General features: G+C 49.1%; 1 protein-coding gene across 1 annotated transcript in view; it reads right to left on the bottom strand.

The window, feature by feature from the left end:
* ANTXR1 (anthrax toxin receptor 1) overlaps nt 1-24,692 on the bottom strand; it is a 104,872-nt gene that overhangs the window by 52,911 nt on the left and 27,269 nt on the right. The window contains 3 exon segments of the mRNA XM_017837336.1: nt 13,804-13,882; nt 14,171-14,240; nt 22,321-22,419. Coding sequence (XP_017692825.1) covers nt 13,804-13,882; nt 14,171-14,240; nt 22,321-22,419 — 248 coding nt within the window.

Below are 24,692 nucleotides of genomic sequence, written 5' to 3'. Positions count from 1 at the left end.
ATGAAGAAATCTGGAGCAGGACATGTTATAGGCATTTCCTCATATATTGGGGGGTGTGTACATACATATATGTAGAGAGAGAGGGAATCATGGAATCACAGAATGGTTGGGGCTGGAAGGGACCTTAAAGACCCCCTGGTTCCATCCCTGCCATGGGCAGGAACACCTTCCACTGAATGAGGTTGCTCCAAGGCCCCTCCAACCTGGTCCTTCACTCAGCAGTTACTGTGGGATTTTAGGGACTACGAGAAGCCAGGCTGGGATGGGGGAAATCCCTTGGCCACGAGACAGAACCCTGGCCCAGCTCTTGAACTGCAGGTTCTTCTAGAGACAGAGGAGGGGAGGGATGGCAAAATCTGATCCAGCAACTGCCATGGGCTATTTCCTGAACTTTCCCCACAAACACTGGGATATGTTCCCCCTACAAGGGAACAACTCCCTCCAGGCACACCCGCCATCCCTGGGAAGATCCCAACACAAAGCTCAGGATAAGATGGGTGGGTGCACATTCCTTTAACAGCCAGGGCAGAGGGATGGCCACTCCACCATGGTCCTGCCACAGAGGAAATGATTCCCCCCCAGCCTTCCTTTGCTGTTCCCTGATGAGACACTGCCCAAGACCAACCTCCTGAAATTTTGCCCCGGGAAGTTCGGATGCAATCATGAGGTGAGACAAAGCCAAGATGGAATCTGTGGTATTAAGCCCCCTATTTCATCTTAGACTTCCTAAATTCTTCTGACACAGAAACAGACACATACCAGTTCATAAACACAAAATTTCAATGGAATTAAGGCTTATTTTTGAGGGTTTTCCAAAAGATGCTGCTACACACCAGATGGGTAATTTTTGTTGCATTTGGGTTTGTTTCTTGTTTTTTTCTAATCTTCTTATTTTTGTTTAAGATTTTATTTCCTAGTTTCCCATCTTACTGCATACATTGGCTATTCCAGAGAGGTACTGTGGAATAACATCCCCAAAGCACACAGAGCCTCAAAAGCTCTGAGTGCTGAGTTCAGCAGTGATGGATGAAGTACTGGGTGTATCCAATAAAAGTGCTCATGTCCTGGCTGACAAATGAATGTCCTGGGATTTACAGGGACAGGAAGGAGGGCAGTGCCTGCTCCTCACCATGACAGTAACTGGATTTAGCTCTAAGGGTGTGTTTGAATGTGCTGACTTCACACTGAGCCCAACAGTGATGGACTTCATTGAAATATGTAAATCATGGAATATGCTGAGTTGGAAGGGACCCGTCAGGGTCATTGAGTCCAACCTCTGGCCCTGCACAATCCCTCCCTGTCCCTGAGGGTGTTATCCAAGCGCTCCTGGAGCTCTGGCAGCCTTGGGGCCGTGACCAAACCCTGGGGAGCCTGTCCAGTGCCAACCACCCTCTGGGGTGCATCAAGCACCGGCTTTAGTGGGCCTTGAAGGCTGGGCTTAGGATAAGGATTCAGTCCTAACTCCTACAGACTCCACTGGAAGGCAAGAAGCTGTTTGATCTGGTTCTGCACTCACTGCTCCAGCACAGGAAAGCGCTGTCCCCTGTCAGGCAGCTGCTCTCAGAGCTGCAGGCAGCCTGTCCCTGCCCTGTGCTGTGCAGAGGAGCTTGTGGGACCAGCAGAGGAGCTCAGGCTGTGCCACAGCCCTGGGATGTCTCCTCCAGGCAGGCTGGGAGCTGTCACTGCTGTGTCAGGGCAAGGGCAGGACCTTCAGCACTGGTACCAAGGACTGGGCTCAGCAGGGCTGTGACAGCCACACAAACACATCTCACTGCAGTGACCCTGCAGCAGAAACAGCTTCAATAACACTTAGCACTGACACTGCTCCTAGCACTGACCCTCAGCTGCTGTACAAAGAGCAGAAACAAGGCTGATGTCATTCCACAGACAGGGAAGATATGAATGGCTCCTGTATCCCATTTTCCAAGCAGGAAGAGCAATAACACGTGAAAGCCATCAGAGGGGTCAGTAAGAAAAGGATGAAGTGCTTTTAAAGAGCTTTATGACAATCTTGAGTACAGTTTTGAGTGACCATTCAAAATCAAACAGAGGTTTTCTCCCTGGAGAGAAAAGAGGAACAGTTTTAATATCCTTTAGTCAACATAGGGTGGGGAGAAGGCTGATTCTGTCTCTCTACATCAGAGAGACTCAGGAAGCTTTTATTGTGAAGGAAACTTTCTGCTGGAGTCTCCTGGGGACTTGTCCCATCACAGCAACAGAAACCAATGTCTATCATTTACTTTATCACACACAAGAATTTTTTTAATATAACAGAAACAATGTGGCCTAATTTCTGAAAGGAAATGAGAAGTCGCTGAATTCATTGCTCTGCATCGGATTGGCATCTATGTGGAGCTGCTTGAGCAGGAGCCAAGCTCAGCAGGGGATGGGAGCAAGAAACACCTGTTTGAGGTCACCCAACAAAGATGCTCTATGCTCCTTTTCCCCATGTTTACTGTGTTTGACATGAGATGCCCCTCTTGCAATGATCTGTCTCCCTCCTCTCCTTCCAGAGCTGAAAGGAAGGAGAGCTCGCTTACAAAACACTTTTCCAGCATCCCATGTTATTTGCTTTACAGCCCAGTGCAAACATGAGCACAGCCTCCCTTCAGTACAGGCTGGGCAAACCCAGAGCAGGGGACAACCTTTGTCCTGAAGAGTTCACACTCCAACCAGAGTGGGCAAATACATGGTGGGAAGGAGGAGTGATCATTACACCCTCTGTTACACAGGAAAGTCTCTGGTCAGAGCAAACAATTCCCTAATCCTTGTGTGCTGTGTTTATCCTTATGGAACACACTGAACATTTCCTTCAGAAAGAACACTTAGAAATTTCCAACTAAACAGAAGTTCACAAGACTTCTGAGAGGCAGATGTGGCAGAATTGATGGCAGAATTCAGGCTTGTCCAGCCCAGGCTTGTGCCATCTGGGATCCTGCATTAGATACAACAGAGTCAGATGGGATAGGTTATGGAAAACCCAAACATTGGCATAACCCTGCAGGCTGATGAGGTTTTCCTCTTCAGTTTTATCTACTCTCCTGCAGCGGTGGGTTCTCTCCAGATCACAGACACCTCCCCACTCAGAGGTGTTGAGGTCCAAAGGCCTTTGCCCTCCTGTTTTGTTCTCTCTCTCCCTCTGACAGCCCACCTGTTTGGTAAAATGCTCCAAGGTTTGTTCCTATTTCTGATACAAAGCCCCTGAGTCCTGAGTGTCGCCTCCAAGAGACCTCCTCTAAACCAAAACAGTGGTGAGACTTCACGTCACTGAACATCTGCTCAGGTCTCCCCTAGTCATGTCCTCCCCAGTCAGTTGTCAAACTTGAGGTGTCACAATTTTCACAGCCTGGCCATAGGAGCAGCAGAGATCAAAGGCAGCAGGGCCTCTTCACTGAAGGCCTTCAGTGCTCTGACTACAGGTGGGCATCCTCTTCATCACACAGGTCACAGGTCACAGCACATGAGAGGCCTCTGGCTTTGTCCTGGAGGTGAGTGCGGGAGCCCTGGCTCTGTGGCTGGGACATCACAGAATGGTTTGGGTTGGAAGGGACCTTAAAGCCTATCCAGTTTCGATCCCCTGCCATGGGCAGGGACACCTTCCACTAGCCCAGGTTGCTCCAAGCCCCGTCCAACCTGGCCTTGGACACTTCCAGGGCTGGGGCAGCCACAGCTTCTCTGAGCAACCAGAGTGTCACTGGGGTGCCACCATCCTCGTATTGAAGAACTTGTTACCAATGTCTATTCTAAACCTTCCTTTCTTCAACTCAAGGCCATTCCCCCTTGTCCTGTCACTACCTGGCCTTGTGAAAAGTCCCTCTCCAAGTCACACCATGGGCCTGGTATCGGCTGCCACAAAGGCAGAGGCCACCCAAGTGCTGGTTTTGGGCCTCATCTGCACACCCACCTTGCCCTGCAATAGCAGCAGAGCTGAGCCCTCCCCGGCAGGGCAGGTGGGGCTGGAGGTGTTCCTGTGTCACTGAGGAGGTACCGAGGAGCTCCTGCTCTGACCCAGCCACCTCCTGTCCCCAGTACTCATAACTAAACAACAAAACCTTGGAGGTGAAACCTGAGCAGTTACTTTGGTTTGTGCTTGAAGACAGTCGTTAACAAGCGTTAACAGGTTAAATCCATTCCTGGAGGGGAGTTGCAACTGGAATTGGAGCAGACAAAATCCTGTGGAATTAGTCTTTGTCAGAACATTTATGGCTTGAGCTGGGTTTATTCCTCAGCCAGGCAGGAAAGGGGACAGCAGGTTACAGCTCTGGAATGTCTTGCCTCCTGCATGGCTATGAGATTTGTGGCCTTTAAGCAGCACTTTCAAACAAATAATCTCAGGAGCACCTTCCTTGGGCTAATGGCACTCCTGTACCCCTGAGCTGAGCAGAGGCTCCTCACAGGCCATCACAGGCAGCTCTCCATGAGTCTGACAAGGCTCAGAACATGCCAGCATGACCTGAACACACACAACAATGCATTTGGGATAAGTTTCCTTCTGAAACTCAGCTTAAATTGAAATCACGTTTTCAACAGCAAAACATTTCAATAAAATAAACCAGTCAGGTTGAGAGTGCTCTGTTTCAACTTCCCCGGCAGAAGGGGTTTCACTATTAGAAGTGCACACATGTGCAGAGATCCTGGCTCACAGTTCCTAGTTAACTTCACCACTGTCACAGGAACCCAAACTGTTTCATATTTCCAAACTAAACCTTTCCAAAACTCCCATTCTGTGATCCTGCCCCCACCTGCAATGTACTGCTCTTCTCTGTGAATCCCTCCCTTCCAGCCCACGGGAACTCGGTGTTTGTGATGTGCCAGCCACACTCAGGGCATTCCAAACCAGCCCATGCAGCAATATCAGAGTGAAATAATCTCTGCACATTGAACTCTTCGGGTGACCTGTGGTAGGATAAACACTCACTGCCCATCATACCTGCAGCAGAAAGCCTTTAAGAGCAATGTCTTCTAGAAACAAACCCAAAATCTTATACCCTGGAGCTCCCACCAGGCAGTGCCTCAGCTAATGACACATAGGTCAAGGAAAGTGCTCATTAAATGGGCTCTGCAGCTTCCTAAAGCCTCCACTGCTCCCCCAGTGAAGGCCCTCTGACTGCTGCAGCCCCAGGAGCACTGCTCACTGTCCTAATTGTGCAGTCCAGAACAAAGTCACAATTGAAAAAGCTCCACGTTACCACTGAATTACATTTCTTTTGAATTAAAAGAAAAAAACAAACACAAACCCAAGCCTTCAGTGAAGGGTTGTTACTTTTTTGCTACAAGGCTGCAGTTCTTGCTTGATTTTCTAACTTTCTCCTTATATAAAGGTCATAATAATGGCCAGTCTTCGCGAGCGAAGATTTGGGAAAGGTCATTAACCTTTCGAGCCTGCGCAGTGGATTTTTTAGGTGAGACCCAGCGTGCGCTGAACTGAGCCCACCCTTTAATCCTGAGGTTCATCTGCCGGGGCCGAGCAAGCTTGGACAGTGGCAGTGAGGTCCCCAGAACGTAGGTTTGTTTAGAGTGACCTTCTCTTAGATGGATTGCCTTACAAGGCTGACGAGCTCCATCTGCCCGGGGGGCTGGGAATCGAACCCGGGTCGCAGCGGTGAGAGTCCTGCACCCTAACCACTAGACCACCAGAGGCCCCATAAAGGTCAAATCCACCCACTATTGTTTATCTCAAAGGTATAAATTGCTTCAGTCTTTCAAACTGCCACAGGAAGAAATCCAGGGTCCCCAGCTGTAGTGAGACTGTGCCAGTTCCCACCTCCTTCTGTCAACTGCAAAACCCCTCAAGGTGAGAAGACCAAGTTCTCCTTTTTAGATTACTTTGATGACTCCTGCACCTTTGGAACTGCAATTGAGAGACCAGAGAGGCTCTTTCTATCCAGAATGGTCAGGTCTGCTCCCCACCTGACACCTCATCCAATAGTCCAAGCCATTTATTAAGGGTTGCCACCAAGACAATTGGTTCATTTTAAGATAACAGCTTCATTATAAGACAATTGCTTCGTTATAAGATAATCAGCTCTCTGATCTGCCTGTGCAGGACTTCCTCTTGCCCCAGGTTGCTGTCAGGTGCATTCAGCCACTGCATCCATTCACTTCCACATGTATTGTTTCAATAATCCCCTTTCCCACAGCCAAGGACTGTCCAGGGCCTCCCCTCTGGCTTCCAAAATCTGAACGCCTCTCCAGGACTGTGGAAGGGCTGCCTGGCACTGGGCTCACCACCTGGAGAGACTCCCCTCCCAGCGTGGGTTTGGAGCTGCAGCCCCTCAGGTGAGGGGGGCTGGATCCCCCTGGTATCCCCCTCCCTCGAGAGCAGCCCAACTCACAAGGGCAAGCCTGCTTCAGACACTGTCTGTGCCTCCCAAAGGAGTCCCCTCCCCAACTGCCCTGACCCAGCATGGCCCTTTTCAGCTGAAAGATGCTCCTTTTATGGGCAGAATTCCCCCAGCCCTCGTCCTGAAGGAACAGGGTGTCACCTGGGAAGACATCCTTGCTAGGCCAAGGCAAGTCCAATATCCTGCCACAGAAATGCTCTCCCAGCCCACACGTGGGGGCCTCCTTTGCCTGGTCTTCTTGCAAAGCAGCATCATGTGCTTCTCCCCAGGTGATCCAGGGGATGCAGGAACATCCCCTGGTGACATTCCCTGCTCTCCCAGCCAAGCTGTCCAGGAAGAGCTGGGTTACACTGTCCCTGCAGCCCTGCAGCTTTACCTACCAAAACCAGTCACTAGTGCAAGAGGTCATTAGTGGTTTTTCCTCTTCTGGGAGCACTTCAGAAAATGAACAAAGACTTATTTCAATTCCCACCCTGGCTTCTCTCCGAGATGCTCCTTCTGCACTGCAGAATTTGGCCACAGCCCTCCAGGCAGCTGAGCAGGACTGAATTCCTGCCCCTAAATGTGGCCTTGGCAATTATTTCCTCTCTTGAACGTTCCCTTTCCTGACAACCTTGGTGTGCACCCTGCCCTGGGCACACCTGTGAAGTCATAACACAGCAGCTCACACTTTCTCTCTCTTCCAGTTCTTCAAACTCCTAACCCAGGAACAGGAATAAATCCCTTCCCAAACTCACCAGCCACTACTTGCTGATTCTTCCAGCAGTGGGAAAGCCCTGCAGCAAACACTGCCCAGGCACTGATGGATGCACAGTGTTCACACCAACACCTCACACCTGAAATCTGTGGGGTGGGGAGATTAATAGCTGAGGAAGAAGGACTAATTTATATATTTAGTCCTAGCATTAGTGGAAGCTGAGGATGCTCAGTTCCCATGGCATTTGTGGTCCCGTGCCTTAAATTATTGCTGTTACTAGATGGGTTTTTATGTTTAGCAGAGTAAACCACAGTTCTTAGTACCTTTGACTATCAAAGGTCCACTGACATCAACCATAGAATGAAACTACTTTGTAAACTCTCATCATTAATTATCTGGAGCAAGTCAGATCTGTCAGTGTGACTGCAGGACAAAGGCCAAGTAAGAAGGAATATCATCAGGAGGAAGGGGGTGTTTCCCTCCAGAAGGAACATCTGTCTAATTTGAGTCCAGCAAGAGTGATGGATAGTGGCGAGTTCCGTTAACTGAACATTATTTACAACAAAATAGCTCCTTGAGACTCAGAATGGAAGGAGCCAGTTGCTAAACAGATGCCCAGGATACATCCATGAGCCTCCTGAAGAATGTTTCCAAGAGCAGTGTCCTCCTCAAAGCTCAGTCCAAGCAGTCCCAGCTGAATCCAAGGGCTGGAGAGAGCATTTAAATCCACACTGGATTCCCCAGAGGAGAGGCTGCCTTGCCCAAAGGAGCACAGGGGAACAACCCCAGCTTCCTTCTGGGCCACTGGAATGCCACGGCCTTTAGGACATTCCCTCAGCAGCAGTGCCTTGCCCCAGCATGGGCCAGGTCTGTGCAGGCTCTGGGCTGTCCCTGGGCACCTCCTGCCAGCACAGAGCTCACCTGGGTGTGAGTGTCCCTGCAGGGCTGTGCTCTCTCTGCTTTAGGGAACAGTGCAGCCTCACTGCCCTCCCTGGGGAAGGAGGGATTCCTTCCCCCCAGGGAGCTTCCAAATGAAAGAAAAACATTACTTCCTCCAAAACCACTTTTGGAGGAATAAATCAGCAACTCCCTGCTGCTTTGGCCAGGGTAGAGTTAATTCCTCCACAGGGCTGGTGTGGGGCTGCATTTGGGATTTGTGCTGAACACAGGGTTGATCACAAGGGAGGTCTCACTATTGCTGAGCACAGTCAAGGCTTTTCCTGCTGCTCACAGCATCCAACCAGGAAGTGCACTGGAGCTGGGACGGGACACAGCCAGGACAGCTGAGCCCCACTGATATTCCAGACCCTATGGAATTGTGCTTGGCATGTAAGGCTGGTGGAAGAAGGAAGGGGGGACCCTTGGAGTGATGGCATTGTCTCCCCAAGTAACCATTGCCTGTGATGGAGCTCCGCTCTCCTGGAGGTGGCTGAACACCTGCCTGCCCTTGGGAAGTGGGGAATGAATTCCTTGCTTTGCTTTGCTTGTGTGTGTGGCTTTAGCTTGCCCTATTAAATTTATTAAAATTATTCGACCCACAGATTTCCTTGCTTTTACTCTTCTGATTCTCTCCCCATCCCACTGAGGGGGAGCGACTGAGAGGCTGCCTGGGGCTGAATTGCCAGCTGGGGTGAGACCATGACACTGTCCCAGACAAGCAAAGCCAAGAGACAAATTCATCAAGCTCTTGCAGCCAGCTGAGCTCTGTCAGCCTGGAGATGTTGGCATCTCATCCCCAGCTCAGCACACAAACAGCTCGCTGTCTCCAAGCCTTAAGAGCTCTCATTCCAGCCATTCCCCTGCTCTGTTGGAGTAGCTGCCAGTGGTCACACAGACCAGGCCAAATAACACCCTAAATCACACTCAGGACAGCCCCGTCTTAGTTTAAGTGGGGAATACGTAAGTTAGTGGGGAGCAGGATTAAACTTCTGTCTGCAGCCCCTGATTTACACAGTGTTCCCCCTTTTGCCCCTGTTAGCAGCTCCAGGGGGAGCCAGGCAGTGACCCTTGGTCTGGGGGGTGCAGGGAGCAAAACCTCTGAATGACAAATCGTCTTGGCCGGCTCAGAGGGCCCAACCTTCACACGCAGCACCCGCCCGGCCTCGGCCAGAGGCTGCATCTGCATTCCAGGACTTAGTGAGGCAAATGCTTTGCCCAACCACAACAGCTCCTGTGTCTGGCCCGTTCCTGACAGATAAATGGAAATCAGTGCATCGTTCCAACCAGCAGAAGCCCTTTGTGTCCCAGAGCTGCTCCCGGCACAGGGCCCTGCCTGCCCAGCCCTGAGGGGACACAGCCCCCGGGGTTCTACCCCCTCAAAGGACATGGTGCCTCCTCTGCCCTGCACCACCTGGGCATCTGTGAGGGGCTGCAGCCCTGAACCCCCGTGGGGACAAGATTAACTGGGGCAGGTTTGCTTTATCACCTCAAAGCAGTGGGGGCAATACCCTGGTATCTCTGTTTTCCTCCCCTGACAGACAGAACAGATACATCCTCTGGTACTTCACCTTCCTGAGAGCACCTGGCATTGCCCAGCCAGGTTTCCTGTTAGACTTCAGAGCCACCAAAACCAGCAGCAAAGCCAAGATGGTAAAACCACACAACAAAAGCACAGCTCCTGAGGAACTCACACAGGAGTGGGAGGTGGAGCCGCATTAACCAGGACATAAAAGTCCCCTCTACTAACACAGGCCTATCTTTTTCCCTCTCTTTTCCTCTTCTTTGACTGCACTCTGGGAACTGAGCAGTCCCTGTCAGTGCCTTTTACCATCTCCAGAATGACAACTCCACCTTTGACTAAAGGCCACCCCTGCATGAGGTCAGGGAGTCACCCTTTGCTCTGAGGCAGCATTTGGGGTTTCAGTTGTTGACTGGGTAAATTCCAGACTGAGACTCATCACAAGGGACTTAGAAGAGCCTCCCACGTGTAATCAACTCTTGCCTCTAAAACCTATATTGAAAAAGCCTGAGGAAATAAAACAAAATAAAATCCCCAAGGCCTCCCATGGCCTGTTCCATCCCTCAGGCTTGAAAAGAACTGGGCCAACTGAGAAGAATTTTGATTATTTTTTTAAGTGCAGGTTGTGCTCCACCTGAGGCAGCTGAGACCACTTTGATGTGGCTGCAAATCTTCCCAAAATGTACTTTAAAATTAAAATGCTGAAAGATCTCTCCAAAAAAGCATCTTTACAGGTCTCTCCCACACCTTTTTTTTTTTTTTTTAGTTAAATGAGAAGCCAATTACTTTTTTACAGTAGGAACTGTAGTGAGGTAACAGGAAAGCCTGGAGACTCACTTTAAAAAAACAAAATTTAAGCACTTCTAGCAGTTTTATATTGGGAATCTAAACCAGCAATTCCTTGAGTCCCACAGAGAAGGAGGTATAAAGCACATACAGTCATGCCTGTTCTCTGATATTGGAAAGCACAAGCAGTTAACAAAAGGCAGATTACAACAGAACCAACAGTTCAACTTCTGACACCCCTTGCACTGTTTTTTGGGCTGCAAACCTTGCAGCCTGACACTTTTCAGGAACCACAGACCCCTGCAGCCCAGGCAGGGGGATCCTGGGTCTGGAAGCACAGGCAGCCCCTCTGAGGCTGTTTTACCTGTACATTTGGCTCCTTTAAACAAATCAAAAAACCCAAACCCCAGCCAGTGCCCAGAGAGGTCCAGTGTGATGCTGACAGGTGTGACCAGTGTAACTCAATGCTGGAGAGTGAGAGGAAGTTCAGTGTCTCTCAGATCAAGAAGCAGATTCAGTCAGTCATTCCATGTCTCTGCCTTCCTGACCTTCCCACATTTCCCCCCCTTGAAATGCTGTAGCAGATTTCACACCTCAAGGGGAAAAATTGCAATTAATCTCCTCAGTTTGGTCCTGTGGGGTGAGTTTACCCTGTAGAGGTGTGTGCACAGACACACACGGGGCCACACAGACACTTCCTGCCACACACTCAGACTGAACCTGAGGGAGCACAGTCTGCACAAAGCACTTTTAACTGGCACCCTCACAAAAATGATGGCACTGTGCAAGGTGGAACATCCCAGTATCCCATTCTCTCATGCCAGTATCCCATTCTCTGCAGGTGCACTCGGTGTCAGGAAGCACAGAGAGCACAGGAGTGGGTGGTGCTCTTCCCTCCTGTCACTCCCAGCAGTCAGGTTACACTGTGATGAGCTTCTTGAAAAGGCAAAGGCCTTCTGATCCCCTATTTCTTTCCAAAAGGTGACCTGTTGAAGATGAAAAGTGTTTCTTTCTTCTAGAGTTTTTACTGCTCAATAAAACTGACATTTATTTTGCTGCTCATTCCAAGCAGTTTTTAGATATTAACTGAAGGGCAGGAGCTATGCTGGTATAAAATAGCTTTGCCCTATTAATCCATGAGAAACTGTCCAAATTTCCCTACCATGAAAACTTACACTAAAATTTTTCCCAGCTAGGGTGATAAAAATGCTTATTAGACAGTTCAGTGTCTAGGCTCTCTGTCCTGATCTTCAAGTACCTACATCCACAACTTAGGAGTCAAAGTCCAGCTGACTCTTCTGACTGTTCATTTTGGGTCTTTCCTTGCCAGGAATGCAGCTGTTTGCTTCAGCTGTGCTCTTAGTTGAATTTTCTTCCCTGATTATCCCCAGAGAGTCATTGGAAAGGGGGAGCTGCTAGAACATGCCAGCTATTGCTATAGGGAAAATGGGATATTTGCAGATTATTTACATGTTGCACAGGAAGGTTTTGTTGTGGAGCTGCCTAAGAAAATAAGTGGCAAAGCTTTCCAGGCCACTGAGACCCTTGCTTTGTTCCTTCTGCCATTAAGCAGCAATTCTGGGGAGCAATGATGACTTTGGGGGTTGAGGCATTTGCAGCACAGCGAGTGTGGCACTGCCACGTTCCATCACTGCCATCTGGGAAGCTTTTTGGAGAGGACACTCCAGACCTCTTTCCAAACTCAATCATTTCTGAAATACAGCACAAACCCGAAGCACTGATTCCTGGTTTGCACACAGGGAAGAAAACCTGGTAACCCTGTGTGTTACCATCCCTTCATTCCCCACCTCTCCAACTCTCCCACTTCAGTTGCAGATCTTCAAACAGATCCAACTTCCAGGTCTGAAATCAATTAAACAAGTCATTTGGTGACATTTTGTCGAGGGGCATTTTCAGGTCTGGAGCCCTCGTAACCCTAATTAAAGAGAGCATTGCAGTCTCAGCAAACAGCTTCATATTTAAAAAGAACTTGAAACATAAAACACTACTACAAAGACAAAACACGTGTTTACCCAGGAGAAACTTCCTCGATTAGTGAAGGTTGTGATATAATTTTCGAAGCAGCCACTGAATTTAGGTTTGGATGCAGGATCTGGGTTGGAATTTTGGCTGCTCAGCTGCACTGCAAATGCAGCTTCACAGTCTGGAAGAACCAGAGTGCCTGTGCAGGGCAGTGCCAGGGAGCACAGGCACTTGCAAAGGTTTCCTTACAGCTATTAAACAATAGAAGAGAAGGAGATATTTCATCGCCTATCATCTACACATGATAATTCCATCTCTAGAAGAAAGCATATGAGGAAGGAATAATTTTTCTCTGAGAATTCTTTCCCAGGTCTTGCCTCATATGAGTAAAACACAGGAAAACATTCCTTGAATTTGCTGACAATGTGCAGATACATTTTTGCCAGTGAGCAGTGAACTAGAACCAAAAATTAACTACTCAAATAAACTGCCTTCTTTTAAGGCATAAGGAAATCTTTGTCACTTTTGGAATATAACCCCTCCTGTAAGCTCTGAAAACTGTCTCTCCCTACAATCTTGTCCTTGTTGAACAAGGATCAAGTTCGAGTGACACAAAAGACTTTTCTCAGCTGTTGGCTCAGCCTTTGTGGACACAGAACACTTCTGGTGCCCCCATGTTACACAACTTGGCCTTGCCCTTGTTCTGCCCAGGAACACAGCAGGCCTTTACTGGGCAGGGACAAAAGCAAGCTGGGCACAGACTTCCAAGTCTTTCTGGCAAGACTACTCTGGCTTCCCAAAAACTGGTTTAAGTCAGTTCACAGGAGAAGTAAAGCGCTGCTTCACCAATGGCCTGTGCCATGATAGGCCTTCCCACAGACAGATAAAGCTGAAGCAGAAAGGATTGCTCTGAGCTCCAAGTGAATTCCTCCTCTACCTCCTCCAGCACGAGACATTCCATGCCCTGTTCCCAACAGCCATGACTCAGTAGAAGCAGCATCTCCAGCAACACTGTGAGTTAGAAATGGTTTCATCATCCTCATTCCAGCAGAGCCTGAGTGCAGCAATTCCCCACTGGCAAGGAAGGATGCAGCCACAAGTCAGCTACTTCAGGGGAGAATCCACCACATTTTTGGCCACCACACTGGTGGTTTCCAGACAAAGGGTCTGATCCCAACTGCCACACTTCTTCCACAATGAGCAGCACCATTGCTGCAGAGGAAACACAGCAGCAGAGCTGCTCCTTGTTCCCTGGGCAGTGGACAAGCAGGCACAGACCCCTCCAGGGCTCTGCCAGTCCCACAGCAGAGGAGTCGTCTGAGGCATTTACCGAAGGCTCAAGAGCTTTGCCACGTTGTGGCTCAGAGGATATACAAAATGTCATATTACCAAGCACCCAAACTCACCTGAAAGGGGAAAACAGGTCCTTCCCAACCAGGCTGACCCAACTGGGCAGCCCTACACCTGCTGGAACAAACACCTGCAGTTGAGTTCCACCCCCCAGAGTCATCTCAGGCACTTGGGTCCTGACTTACACAGTGTGTGCTGGAGATGATGACGGAGCTGGAGATGAAGCTCAGCCCATCGTTCATACTGACTTGAAGAGCTGCTTCCCTGGAAAGGAACCACAAGAACCAAGTCAGGCCAGCTGGTCCCCAACCCTCTGCTTGACACCATCCAGTGCAACCTGGGCTGCTGATGCTCAGAAGAGCCTTTTGTGCAGGTTAATTCCCACTGGTGGTGCACTTGCCCCTGTGCTCCAGTGCATAATTAATGCCAATTAACACAATGAGCATGAGATAACCTCAGCATTAGATCTATACAAGAGCAGCAGAACATAACAAAGTGACCCACACTCATCTTTCCACAGGCAAAGTAAATATTTGAGTGGCAAAAACATACATGCCAACTTCGCGCAGCACAGGTGCTGGGCACAGCAGGTAGGTGTCTTCCACCACAAAGGGCTTCTCATCTGGAAAAGAGAAATACTGGGATTTATTACCTGATCAGTAATCCGGCCCTGAAAGAGCAGGTTAAATAATGGTTTTCCTCACTCTTGGTACATAAACGAGGTCAAACACTGTGGGGGTTGAAGAGCCGTGTCACTTATCTGAGCCACAACACAGCTGAAGGTACAGAGCTTTTTGGAAGGTCAGGGGCCAGGATCACAGCCACTCTGTACAGGAGCCCATGGGGAGTTGCAGCAGGTTACACATAATTGCAAATATCAAAGCAAAGAAAATCGTGTATTATGGGAAAATTTGCACTTTTAGTCAGATGCATCTGAACTAAATTAAACCTGTCAGCCTGAATTATACTGTGGGTTTAAAAGTGGAGTGAGAAAAATTATCAACAGGCAATTGCCTGGGAAACAGGAACATTAACTAATATTATTCTTCTGTAGACTTAAGTCAGACAGATGGTGATCCCAAGGTAATCAGACAGATGGGGATCCCAAGGAACTTCCCAGCCCATTTGCCAGCTGACTAGAGATGGGGCAGATTGACAGAAAACCAGGTAGACAGGCTGGGTGGGGTTGTTTTTTGGACTGGAAACCAAAACATTCCACAGGAAGGATTGATTTGCTGGATCAGCATTTCCAGAAGCATGTCCCTGCATCAGAAATCTTTCTACCAGCTGTACCCATGACCACCTCGAGGGCCTTCACAGGGATGCTTATAGACCTGAAAGGAGCTGTTGCCAAATACTACCAGCTTCCTAACATTTTCCAGTTAAACATTTTATTCTGTTTGAAATCCCCTCTGCTCCTGACAGATTCCTTCCCCTTGGCCTCTCAAACTTGCAGGTTTCAAACCTCACCTTCAGTGTTATCTCTGTACCCTGAGGATGGATGGGACATTCATTCTATGGGGCCACCGTGGAACAGGAGCACAATTCACCACCCTCTTGCTGAGCTATTTGACATCACAAACACAAACCCTGGCTCTCAGACCATCTAAAGTCTCTTCACAACTGCATCTTGCACTGAATTAATTCCCAGGGTGCTCAGAACACACAGGGGAGCAAGGTCAGTGCCCAGTGCCCCACTGGCAGCACCAAGAAAGGAGAGGAGCAAGGATGAAAGTTTAATCAAGACATTTAGCCATGGAATGAAGAGCTGAACTGTTCTGGCCAACTGGTCTTTTGCTTTTGAGGAAACTTGTGCAAGTTACGACTCCATTTCGGGTGCCAGTGGAAAGAGGAAAAGCCATGAGGAGACACAAGCCAAAGAGAACATGGCAAACTTCTCCAAAGCACTTTCTGCATCAGCTGTGAGCCTTGTTCCTCCTTCCCTTGGCTGCCGAGGTGAGTTTGTCCACATGGACGGTGTCTAATGCTGACCAGGGCACCAGCAGCAGAGCACTACTGACCCTGGCCCTGACCCCAGTGTCAGCTCAGGGGGTTCCCTCACAACCAGGGTCATGCAGCCCAATTTACTGCAGTGAATGAGGCACAAAGAGGTACTGACTGCAACAGTCTGCCCCCTCATGCAGAAGCAGGACTCACCAAGCCAAGCATTCCTTCCCAGACATTCCTAGAAGAGGTTCCCACCAAATACAGAGTTTTAGAAAGCAGAAGTATTGCTCTGGTAACTCCTGTCACACATTAGAATCCCTATTTCATACTGGTGTATTTTTTGGCTTTGGCAGCAATATAAAAGGAGATTTTCTCAGGCAGGTTAGGAACTGTTTATTTTTTACACTCCATTAAAAAAAAAAAATGGTAATGAAAAGTTGTAACCTTCCCTGACGTTCTCCAGTTTCCAGCAAATCCCATGCCTACACATACACACTTGAATTTCTGGGTTACCCACAGCAGTTGTTTTGTCAGGGACTCTTTGACCCAGGCCAACAGCTGAACATGAAACATTTTGGGCAGACACATGGTTTCCACAGCCTGGCTTTGGTTCTGCCCCATGGCTCAGAGCTCCTGGGATCCCTCTAGATCCCTGCTCCAGCTCTTGGCCTGGAAAGTGCCAGATTAGTGCTGTCTTCCCACAGCCTCAGTGCGAGAACGTGCAGGAACATTTCCAGTATGCTGAACATCAGGAGCAGCTGATTTTAGCACAGGGTATTCCTTGGCCAGCCCCACACTCCAGGAGATGCTTCCTATCACAGGGCATGGCAGGCAGAACACAGGCATTTAAAGGGTGCAGGGCAGTAATCCCCCCCACACACACACACTTCCCATCTCCTCCAGCCCAGCTCTGGGCTCGTGGGGACCTTGCAGCACATGCAGGCCCTGGGTTTGCAGTGGAGTTACCAAGCCAAGGCAGCAGCATTTCCCACTCCAGGCAGATGTGCAGTGGTGGCTCATCTGGCCCCACAGTGCTGTTCTCACCCTGATTTATGAAGATATCATTAACTCCCATAAATTTATGACATTGTCTCAGCGCACACATGCCAAGAAAATGAAGACCAATGTCTTGTTTTCTCCTTTGCTAACTCTGGCAGCCAAGGCCAAAGACATCCCTGTGCCAGCATTCACTAGAACAAAAGCTGCTTCATCTTGCAAGGCCTTTTACTTAGATCTCATTAGGTTTTTGTTTCTCTTTCTCTCCCTTCCCACCCCCAACTTGCATCAGTCCATGCCTCTCTAGAAAGTTTATCAGCCCCGCAGTCCCACGAGGGAGCTCAAGGCTGGCCAGGCTGGCTACAGGGAGAGATTAGTTTGTTTGGAGAATGTTTGTGTTCCACCGCAAAAATGAGGGACTATTTTCCTTTGCTCTAAACAAAAGAAGATCCATTTGGTTTGCATAACTCTGGCCATCTGACTCCTTCCTGGAAAACTCACATAGGGAAACCAAACAAAACAACACTTCTCGTCTGCCCTCGCGTCGGACCTGCAGGATGCGTTTGGGAGAAGGACGCGGTTCGTGTCTGCTACGGAACAAACTCGCTGCATCCCAGAGCAGTGAGAGATGGGGCTGAGTGCTCCCAAACTCCAGAGCTCGTGCCAGAATGTGGATTTTGTGGTTTGGCCTGCTCTCCGCTGACAGTGCTGGTGGCAGGGCTGTGGAAGGGAGGGCGGAGCGCTCGACTCGGTGTCGCTGAGTTTCCTGCCCAGGACGTCATTTCGGTTCTTGGCTTGGGGCTGCTCAGGGAATGGTGCAGGAATCACTCTGCCTCCTCTGACAATTTTATGGAAGGGATGCCCAGGCCCTGCTCACCTCTCAGACACTGCAGGCAGAGCTTGGACATCTTCAGGGAACACTGCAACGCTGCACTTCTGAGAAGGGCTGCCCTCAGTAATGGCACAACCTGCTCCCTACCTGCGGCCTCTAATCCCTCCTCCAGGCAAAATAAAGTTCTCACTGTATAAAACAGGACACAACAAACCCACAGACAACTCAAACCAGCCAGTCCTGAGGCCTGAGCCATTCAAAATGATGGGTGTGCACAAATGAAGGGTCAAACCTCTCATAAACCACATCCATTTGCTGTGAATGCCCTTTCAACAAGATGCCTGATACTGCACAGATCCCTGTAACTCCCTACCCAGCACTCCTACACCTTTAACAACTATCTGTAGCCTGTAAAATCTATTATTCCCAGCAACAGTGAATAGTTTCTTATGCCATTAGCAGGGTGTAACCTTTTGGCAAGCCAGGACTTGGAATACTTCCCAACCATAATGATAAAAGCCTCAATATAGGCATGATGCTCTAATACAGAAGAGAAACCTCAATGAAAGAGAGGTACAAAAACCCAAAAAGGTGACCAAACAGAGAGTACCATTTTCTTTTAGCCATAAAACCAGGCCAAAATTAACAGCCTTCTCCTTAGTTAGTGGTTCACCCAAGACCCAACCGGTGCCCTGAAATCTGGCTGCAAGGACCCTCCCAGAGGGGTTTAGGAAAGCCCAGCATTTCCAAACTGCCACTGCAGTCTTGCAAGCACTGATTGCTGGACTCACAGCATCAGCAATATTTTAGTCCAGAAGAGGCTGCAAAAGCTGTTTGCCAAATTTCCCCTATATCACAGACTAACAATTTCCTTCTGCTGTCCCTGTATTTAGGATTTGCATTCAACTAAAGCACATCTCAGAAGATGCTTTGCCCCAGTTTCCTGTTTCTGCAGGAGAGGAGACTTATCTGTGAGACCAGTCCAGCTCAGGTGGGGTGGGACACTGGCTGCTCTCCCACAGACTCCCTGGGGAACTCCTGTGCTAAGAAGGCTGTTCAGCCTCGAGTCACCCTGAGCACTTCCATTGTCCCTTTGTCCCCTCAGATGAGCCAAAATACCTCCCTAATTCTCTGCTCTGCTTACAGTCTCTTTTCCTCTTGGCTGAGTCCTCCTCTCATGCCACTCTCTGTGACAACTCTGCAAGTAAAGTTTGTATTTCAAACCCATTTTGCGGGGAGCTGGGAATGCAGGAAGACACTGGAACACTCTCTGAGCTGGAGAAACTGCCTACAAGAGAGGCCCATAAATAAGAAATGTTTTGTTAATGCTGTAATGAAAACCACATTGAGATCAGGCTGTAATTGCTCTGCTTTGTGTAGGGATACATGAGCTCTGAATGCCAAAGCCATTGAGAGCAGAGTTAGGGGATGGGGAACAGACAGATAAGCTCAGAACAGTGATATCACATCCAGAACAGTCTCGAGATGGAGAGAAGGGATTTGGAAGGACTCACTTTTCCTCTGATGGGTTCACGTGCTGAGCAAACAACTGTTGGATGAGCAGTCACAGCCTTGAGGCTGCAAACAGACCCTGGCACAGCACCCAGCCTTCATCTGCTCCTGCTCACAGCTGGCAGCTCAGGAGCAGCACGTGCTGCCCCACAGCAGGTCCCTCCCAGGGGAGTCCTGGCCTTCCTGCAGCAGCTCCAAGCCCAGAGCTGCCCCATGAGCAGCTGGTGCCACAGTAAGAGACCCCCCTGGTCCCCCAGCAGCACACAGGGTCACTGGGTGAGCCTGGAAAAGCCCTCACACTGCACAGGGATTCTCCTCCTCTCTCAGCCCAAGTGTCCTGATGCCCTGGGCTTGTTCCTCCACACTCAGCCTGGGCAGCTGCAGAGAATTCTGCTGGAGGCAAAGGCACGGGAATCCTGATTAAAGGTTCTGACACTGCAGTTTGTTGGAGGCTGGGAGAGCATTTGAGGGAAGTGTGACCATTCCTTCTGGTTTTGCATTCTTTGCCAAACAGTGACTTGGGCCGCCCCTCAAACCAGGATGCCAAGCTCCCCTTGGTACATGTTCTCACCCAGGAAACATTAAAGGCATATGTTGTGTCCCTCATAAAGGTCACACTCCCCAAAACACCTGGTGGAGTTTGTACACAGTGATGGACATTCTCTGGTACCACAGTGGAAAGAGAAAAGCTACTGCTAGAAAATGAAAAGGAAAGGTTCAGAGGAGGGTTAAAGTGACATGATCAAGTGGGGAAATCAGGGATTAAAAAATTGAACAGCAAAGCAAAATATTCCTGGGCTAAGAGTGATCAGGCTGCAAGAAAGTAAAGAAGATATCACAAAAAAGAAAGATGGGGAAAATGGAGCAATCTGAAAGGCTTTAAAAACAGAAGACAACTTTTAGAAGACATTTGTTGGGCAGTTTGGAGATACATTTCCCCACACACCTCACTCTGTTGATACCTGGCACAGTCCTGCTCCCAGTGTCTGCAAAAAGAAAAATCAGGCCAGTTTGTGCAAAGGCTGGGGCTTGGCCAAGCATCCGGAGCATCCACTAGAATGCAGCGCCTCTGCTGTGGTGCCTGCTGGTTCTTCACCAACCTTTCATCTCTCTATTCAGTTTTAAATTGCCCAGGACAGAGCTCACCTCCCTGCCCAGAACTGTCTTGGCTGGATCCTGCACAATCTGGGCAGACACAGACATTTTAGCACCACAGAGCAGTCATAAGTCACTACACTGGATAATCACTTTTAACTCTGTGTAGGCTGAAACCAATTCTCCCAGGTCCTGCTGCTGGCAGGAACACCCTGCTGCTGAACATGCATCTGATTACAGTTCTGCTCAGCCAAATATTCCTCATGGCTTCTACAGATGTTCTTTTTTTTATCCCATAGCTATGAACATTATGAGTCGCTGCTCTCTTCACCTGCCACTTTTCTCTGCCAACAATCCCAATAAAACCCCATTAGCTCATGCCTTTAACCTCAGCACGTCCTAGCTGTGCTCACTACATCTCATCTGGGATAATTTAAGGTTTCAGGAACTGTTGGCTTAGTGTTATCTGTAAAAATACCTCCCTCCCTGATACCATCAGAGGCTGAGAGGCTTCAAGCAAACAAAGACAGCTGAGCTATCCAAGCTCCATGAGCTGTCCATACAGTCCTCACTCAGCTGACTCTCATGGTGGGCTGTTTGCAGTTGGATGCCCCAAGGAGCAGCGGGTTGGGACTGCATGTTTTGGGACTTCTCTCACAGAGCAACTTAAACCCAACAGAGCTGTGCCAGTCCCACCTGGAGAGACTTGGGTCTGGGAGCACTGATGAGCAACTACTGAGTTCCCTCAGTCAGGGGGTGGGTGGAACTCAGAACTTGGGTTTGTGGCCATGTCACTGCCCCAAACAATCCGGGGCTGTGCAGGACACACGGAGAGGTCTTGGTGCAGTGCCAAGGACAGTGAGCTCACTTTTCACCTCTGCAGCAATTCAGGACACCAGGAATGCATCAGGGCACAGGTCAGGAAACATATCTGCCCTTTATCCTCATTTTCCACAGTTATTTTGTGGACACAGGAAGGCAGCTTCAAATAAAAAAACTCAGGGGCTGCGTTAAGATAAGCTGATCTTTCCTGACAACTCCTGTGAAATGATGATGACAGATACCACAAAAAACTCGTCCAGACAAGCAGTCAGCACAGAGAGAGTGAGGAAGGAGTCTCCCTCCTCCCCCTCCCCCCCAGCTCACAGTGCTGGGGGGCGAGGGAACCCTCACTCACAGTTCCTCCCATTGGCAGCACTGGATGTGTCTGTGAGTCCACAGACAGGGCACTGAACAGTGGAAAGCTGATGGATGACATTCCCAGTGAAGGCTTTAGGATGTTTAAAGGAACGAATGCCCGGCTCCAGAGCCCTCCAGCTTCTGCTCTTCCCATGCTCAACACTCACTGTATCTGACTCAAGCAAACGTGACCCACAGCCATCCAAACTTTCTGCTTGGTGGCACAAGGGTGGGCAAGTCCAGAACCTGCCTACTAAGAGGAGTAAATGCAACAGCACAAAAGCCTTTCAGGACCAGCTACAAGCACTCACTGTCCTCCACCTGCCCTGAATGCTCCTTGGTATCCCAAACAGGGCAAGCAGCCTTGGCCAACTTCTCCTGCTCCAAGCAGCAAAGCACACTGATGCTCAGAGCACGAGCATGTGCAGCACTGAGCCATTAGACTTCCAGATGTGAGAAACTAATTAACACATAATGCTGGAAAGGGTCAGGACTGCCTCCAGAACGATCAGCTTCTGCACACATTCCATGCTAGGGAAGCTGAGTTCTGCTGTCACTGGTGCTGCCAGCTCTGAGCTCTCTGCTTTCCCACGTGGCTCCAGACACACCAGGTGAGAGCAGAGGGGTCCTTAGTTCTGCCAGCTCAGTGCTCCCCCTGCACTTCACAAAGATACACTTGGGGGCTAATTTGCTTCTCTTGCTTCAGTTCTTCTGCTGGGGCAACTGTAGAGGGAACATTTTTCTGAGCTTCCACAGCAGCCCAGCAATGCCTGAGCCACTGCTCCAACACAGTCCCAACAACCGTGTGCAGCTGAGCTGCAGGACCAGGCCCTCTGAGTGCCACAAAACACATGTAAGGAGAGAAACACCCCGATCTCCCTGCACACAGCCCAGCAAGGCGCGTATTGATGCTCTTTACAGACAAGATTCTTGTCTTCTACATTTTCATCCCCCTCGAGCTTCACATCCTTGCTGTCACAGCACAGGAATTGCCACCAGCGATTTTCCTCTTAAAAAAATAATCCCTTCTGCATTCTGCAAATTAAAAGCTCTGAGTCCCACAATTACTGCTTTCACAATCAAGATCCCAAATGTCCTGCCAGTGCAGAGTAGGAGAATAAAAGAAAAGAGAGCAGCTCACTGAGAGTGACGGTGTCGTTGATCCTGAAGCTGCAGAGCACTCGGTCGACGTTGCGGGCATGTCGGAATCCATTCCCTCTCACCACCACCTGGAAGGACTCTGCAGGAGAACAGGCATTGGACTTCATACAGAGCAAGGCAAGGAAAGGTCATTTAGACAAGGCACATCTCCAAAGTTTTCACTTGCTATCTCTTGAGCTCACAGCTGAACAACTTTTAAGTTTGAAAATGGTTAAAAATTGAACTTCCACTCTCTCCCTACCCAATTTCAGGTTGAATTTTTAGAAACAGGAAACAATTCACTACAGAGGCATTTTAACAGACTTGCAGTGAAAACAGGAAGCTTTGGGGACATTGAGCTTTGCCCTCCCCAGGTGGCCTGTGCCAGGGAGAAAGTTTAAATGGCAGAAAGTTTTGGGTGAAGAAAGGCAGAAGCATCTTTCCATGGAAAGGAAAAAAATCTTCTAGTGCCAGATAATTTGGAGAAGTTTAAGTGTTACTTTCCCAAAACCGTGTCAGTTGCCCTGAGTTTTGTCATGTCCTGCCCTACTGCTGTGCAACCACCACGAGGCCTTGACTGGACTCATTTCCATACCATGACAGGGGATTTTATCAACAGACCAAGGTTTCAGTCTCTGGACAAAGTCTGATCTCAGAGTCTGTGGGCATTTCCCCAAGTCTTCTTCTTTGCTGTTTTCCCAGACCAACTCCACAGGGTCTCCAGAGGCTGTGGGTGCCAGCAGGGAGCACCAAGGACAGTCACAAACACCTGAGCCCTGAGCTGAGCGGTGCCTTTCGGAGCAGGCAGGGCTGAGCAATGAGATCACATCCTCACCAGCCTTTGAGACCACTCTCTACCATCTCTTGATATTCCAATTACTTCAGCCTAGGACTGGGAAAGGTTTATGGACTTCCTGCAGCCTCCAGCATGAAGAATGCCTTGCAAGGAAAGCACCACTTCAGACTCTCAGCTTTTGACTCGGGGCCACAGTCCCAGAGCAGTCCTGGCAGCAGATCCAGGGACTCAGCTCTGCTGCTCCCTAGGGCGAGGAAACAGCCCCCACAATTCCTGTGACTATCTGGGAGAGTCACTCAGCTAATCCCCACTGAAGTTTGGCTGGGGAATGTGATTTGAACACAGAATGTTTCACTGCCCAAGACAAGGCAGGAGTAACCTCAAGACAAGGCAGGAGTGACCTCAGTGCTCCAGGGACACCACCCTGGTTTAGAGTCCCCAGGAGCACCAAGGAACCGAGGTTTTGCAGGTTCAGATTTCTCCCCTTTGCATTTTACAGTCCTCATCTCCTTTCATCTCCCCCAAGGACCCGTGCACTGTACTTGTCAGAAAAAGCAGCTTTGCTCTGGAATCTGGGCTCTCTTCCAGGTCCCGCTCGTTTACAGCCAAGTTGCAAATCATCCCAGCACATCCAGCCAGGGGAGCTGCTCACAGGCCCATTGTGTGTTGTCTGAGAGCATTTGGGAAGAATAGGGAGGGGGGACAAGAGCTCTGTTCTGGAGTGTGGGGGCTGGTGAATCCTTAAGAGAAATCACAGAAGTCTCAACTGCTGGGGAATGAGAGTTCAAGTACAGTCAAAGACCTGTATCAGTGATGTCAGCTGGGCCATGGAGACCCTGGCTCTGCTTGAGGCTGAAATGAACTGTACAGTTCACCCTGCAAAGCCAAATCATCCAGAAACTGCCGTTCCAAAATGATGAAATTAATTCCTGCAGTTTCTGGGACTGGTCAGCAGCACAAGAGTGGCCTCAAGTAACACAATGCCCACATGTTTCCTCCTTGCAAAAGAAAAAAAAAGAGGAAAAACCTGCCACCACTCTCCAAGGATGTGCACAGAAACACAAAAACACGAGGTATCACAGCTACATCTGCAAACATTTATTTTAAAGACACTAATGCACATAATTTTCATAGTCAATGGCACTTACATTACTCTCAGAGCCCTGAGAGATTAAACTCCCTGCAGTCTGAGAGCAATGGACTATTTGCCCAAACTTGGAAACCGGGCCTTTGAATTGAGGATCTAAATAACTACAGGCATTTTTCAAGGATAACATTGCTCCTCTTGTGAAGTACTGGCCAGTTTCTGATGTGAAGAGTTTATATTAAACCTCTCTGCATTTCCTCTCAGCTGACTCTGCTGGGTGCAGCTGTGCCCACCCTGCCTTCCCTAAGGCACAAGGAATGGGAGTGATGAATCAACTGACAAAGCATTAAAGATGGTTATAAATGATGATTATAAGTCATCCTCTGGCTCATGACATTATATAAGCAGCAATGTTTATCACTTGAATAAGTATGTAAATATATCTTTAAAACAATCTCCAAGAGTGTAAAGTGGATGTGAATGTTCCTGC

This window comes from Lepidothrix coronata, unplaced genomic scaffold (assembly GCF_001604755.1).
Source record: "Lepidothrix coronata isolate B3197 unplaced genomic scaffold, Lepidothrix_coronata-1.0 Scaffold301, whole genome shotgun sequence".
Lineage (NCBI taxonomy): Eukaryota > Metazoa > Chordata > Aves > Passeriformes > Pipridae > Lepidothrix > Lepidothrix coronata.
This window is presented reverse-complemented; position numbering and strand designations above follow the sequence as displayed.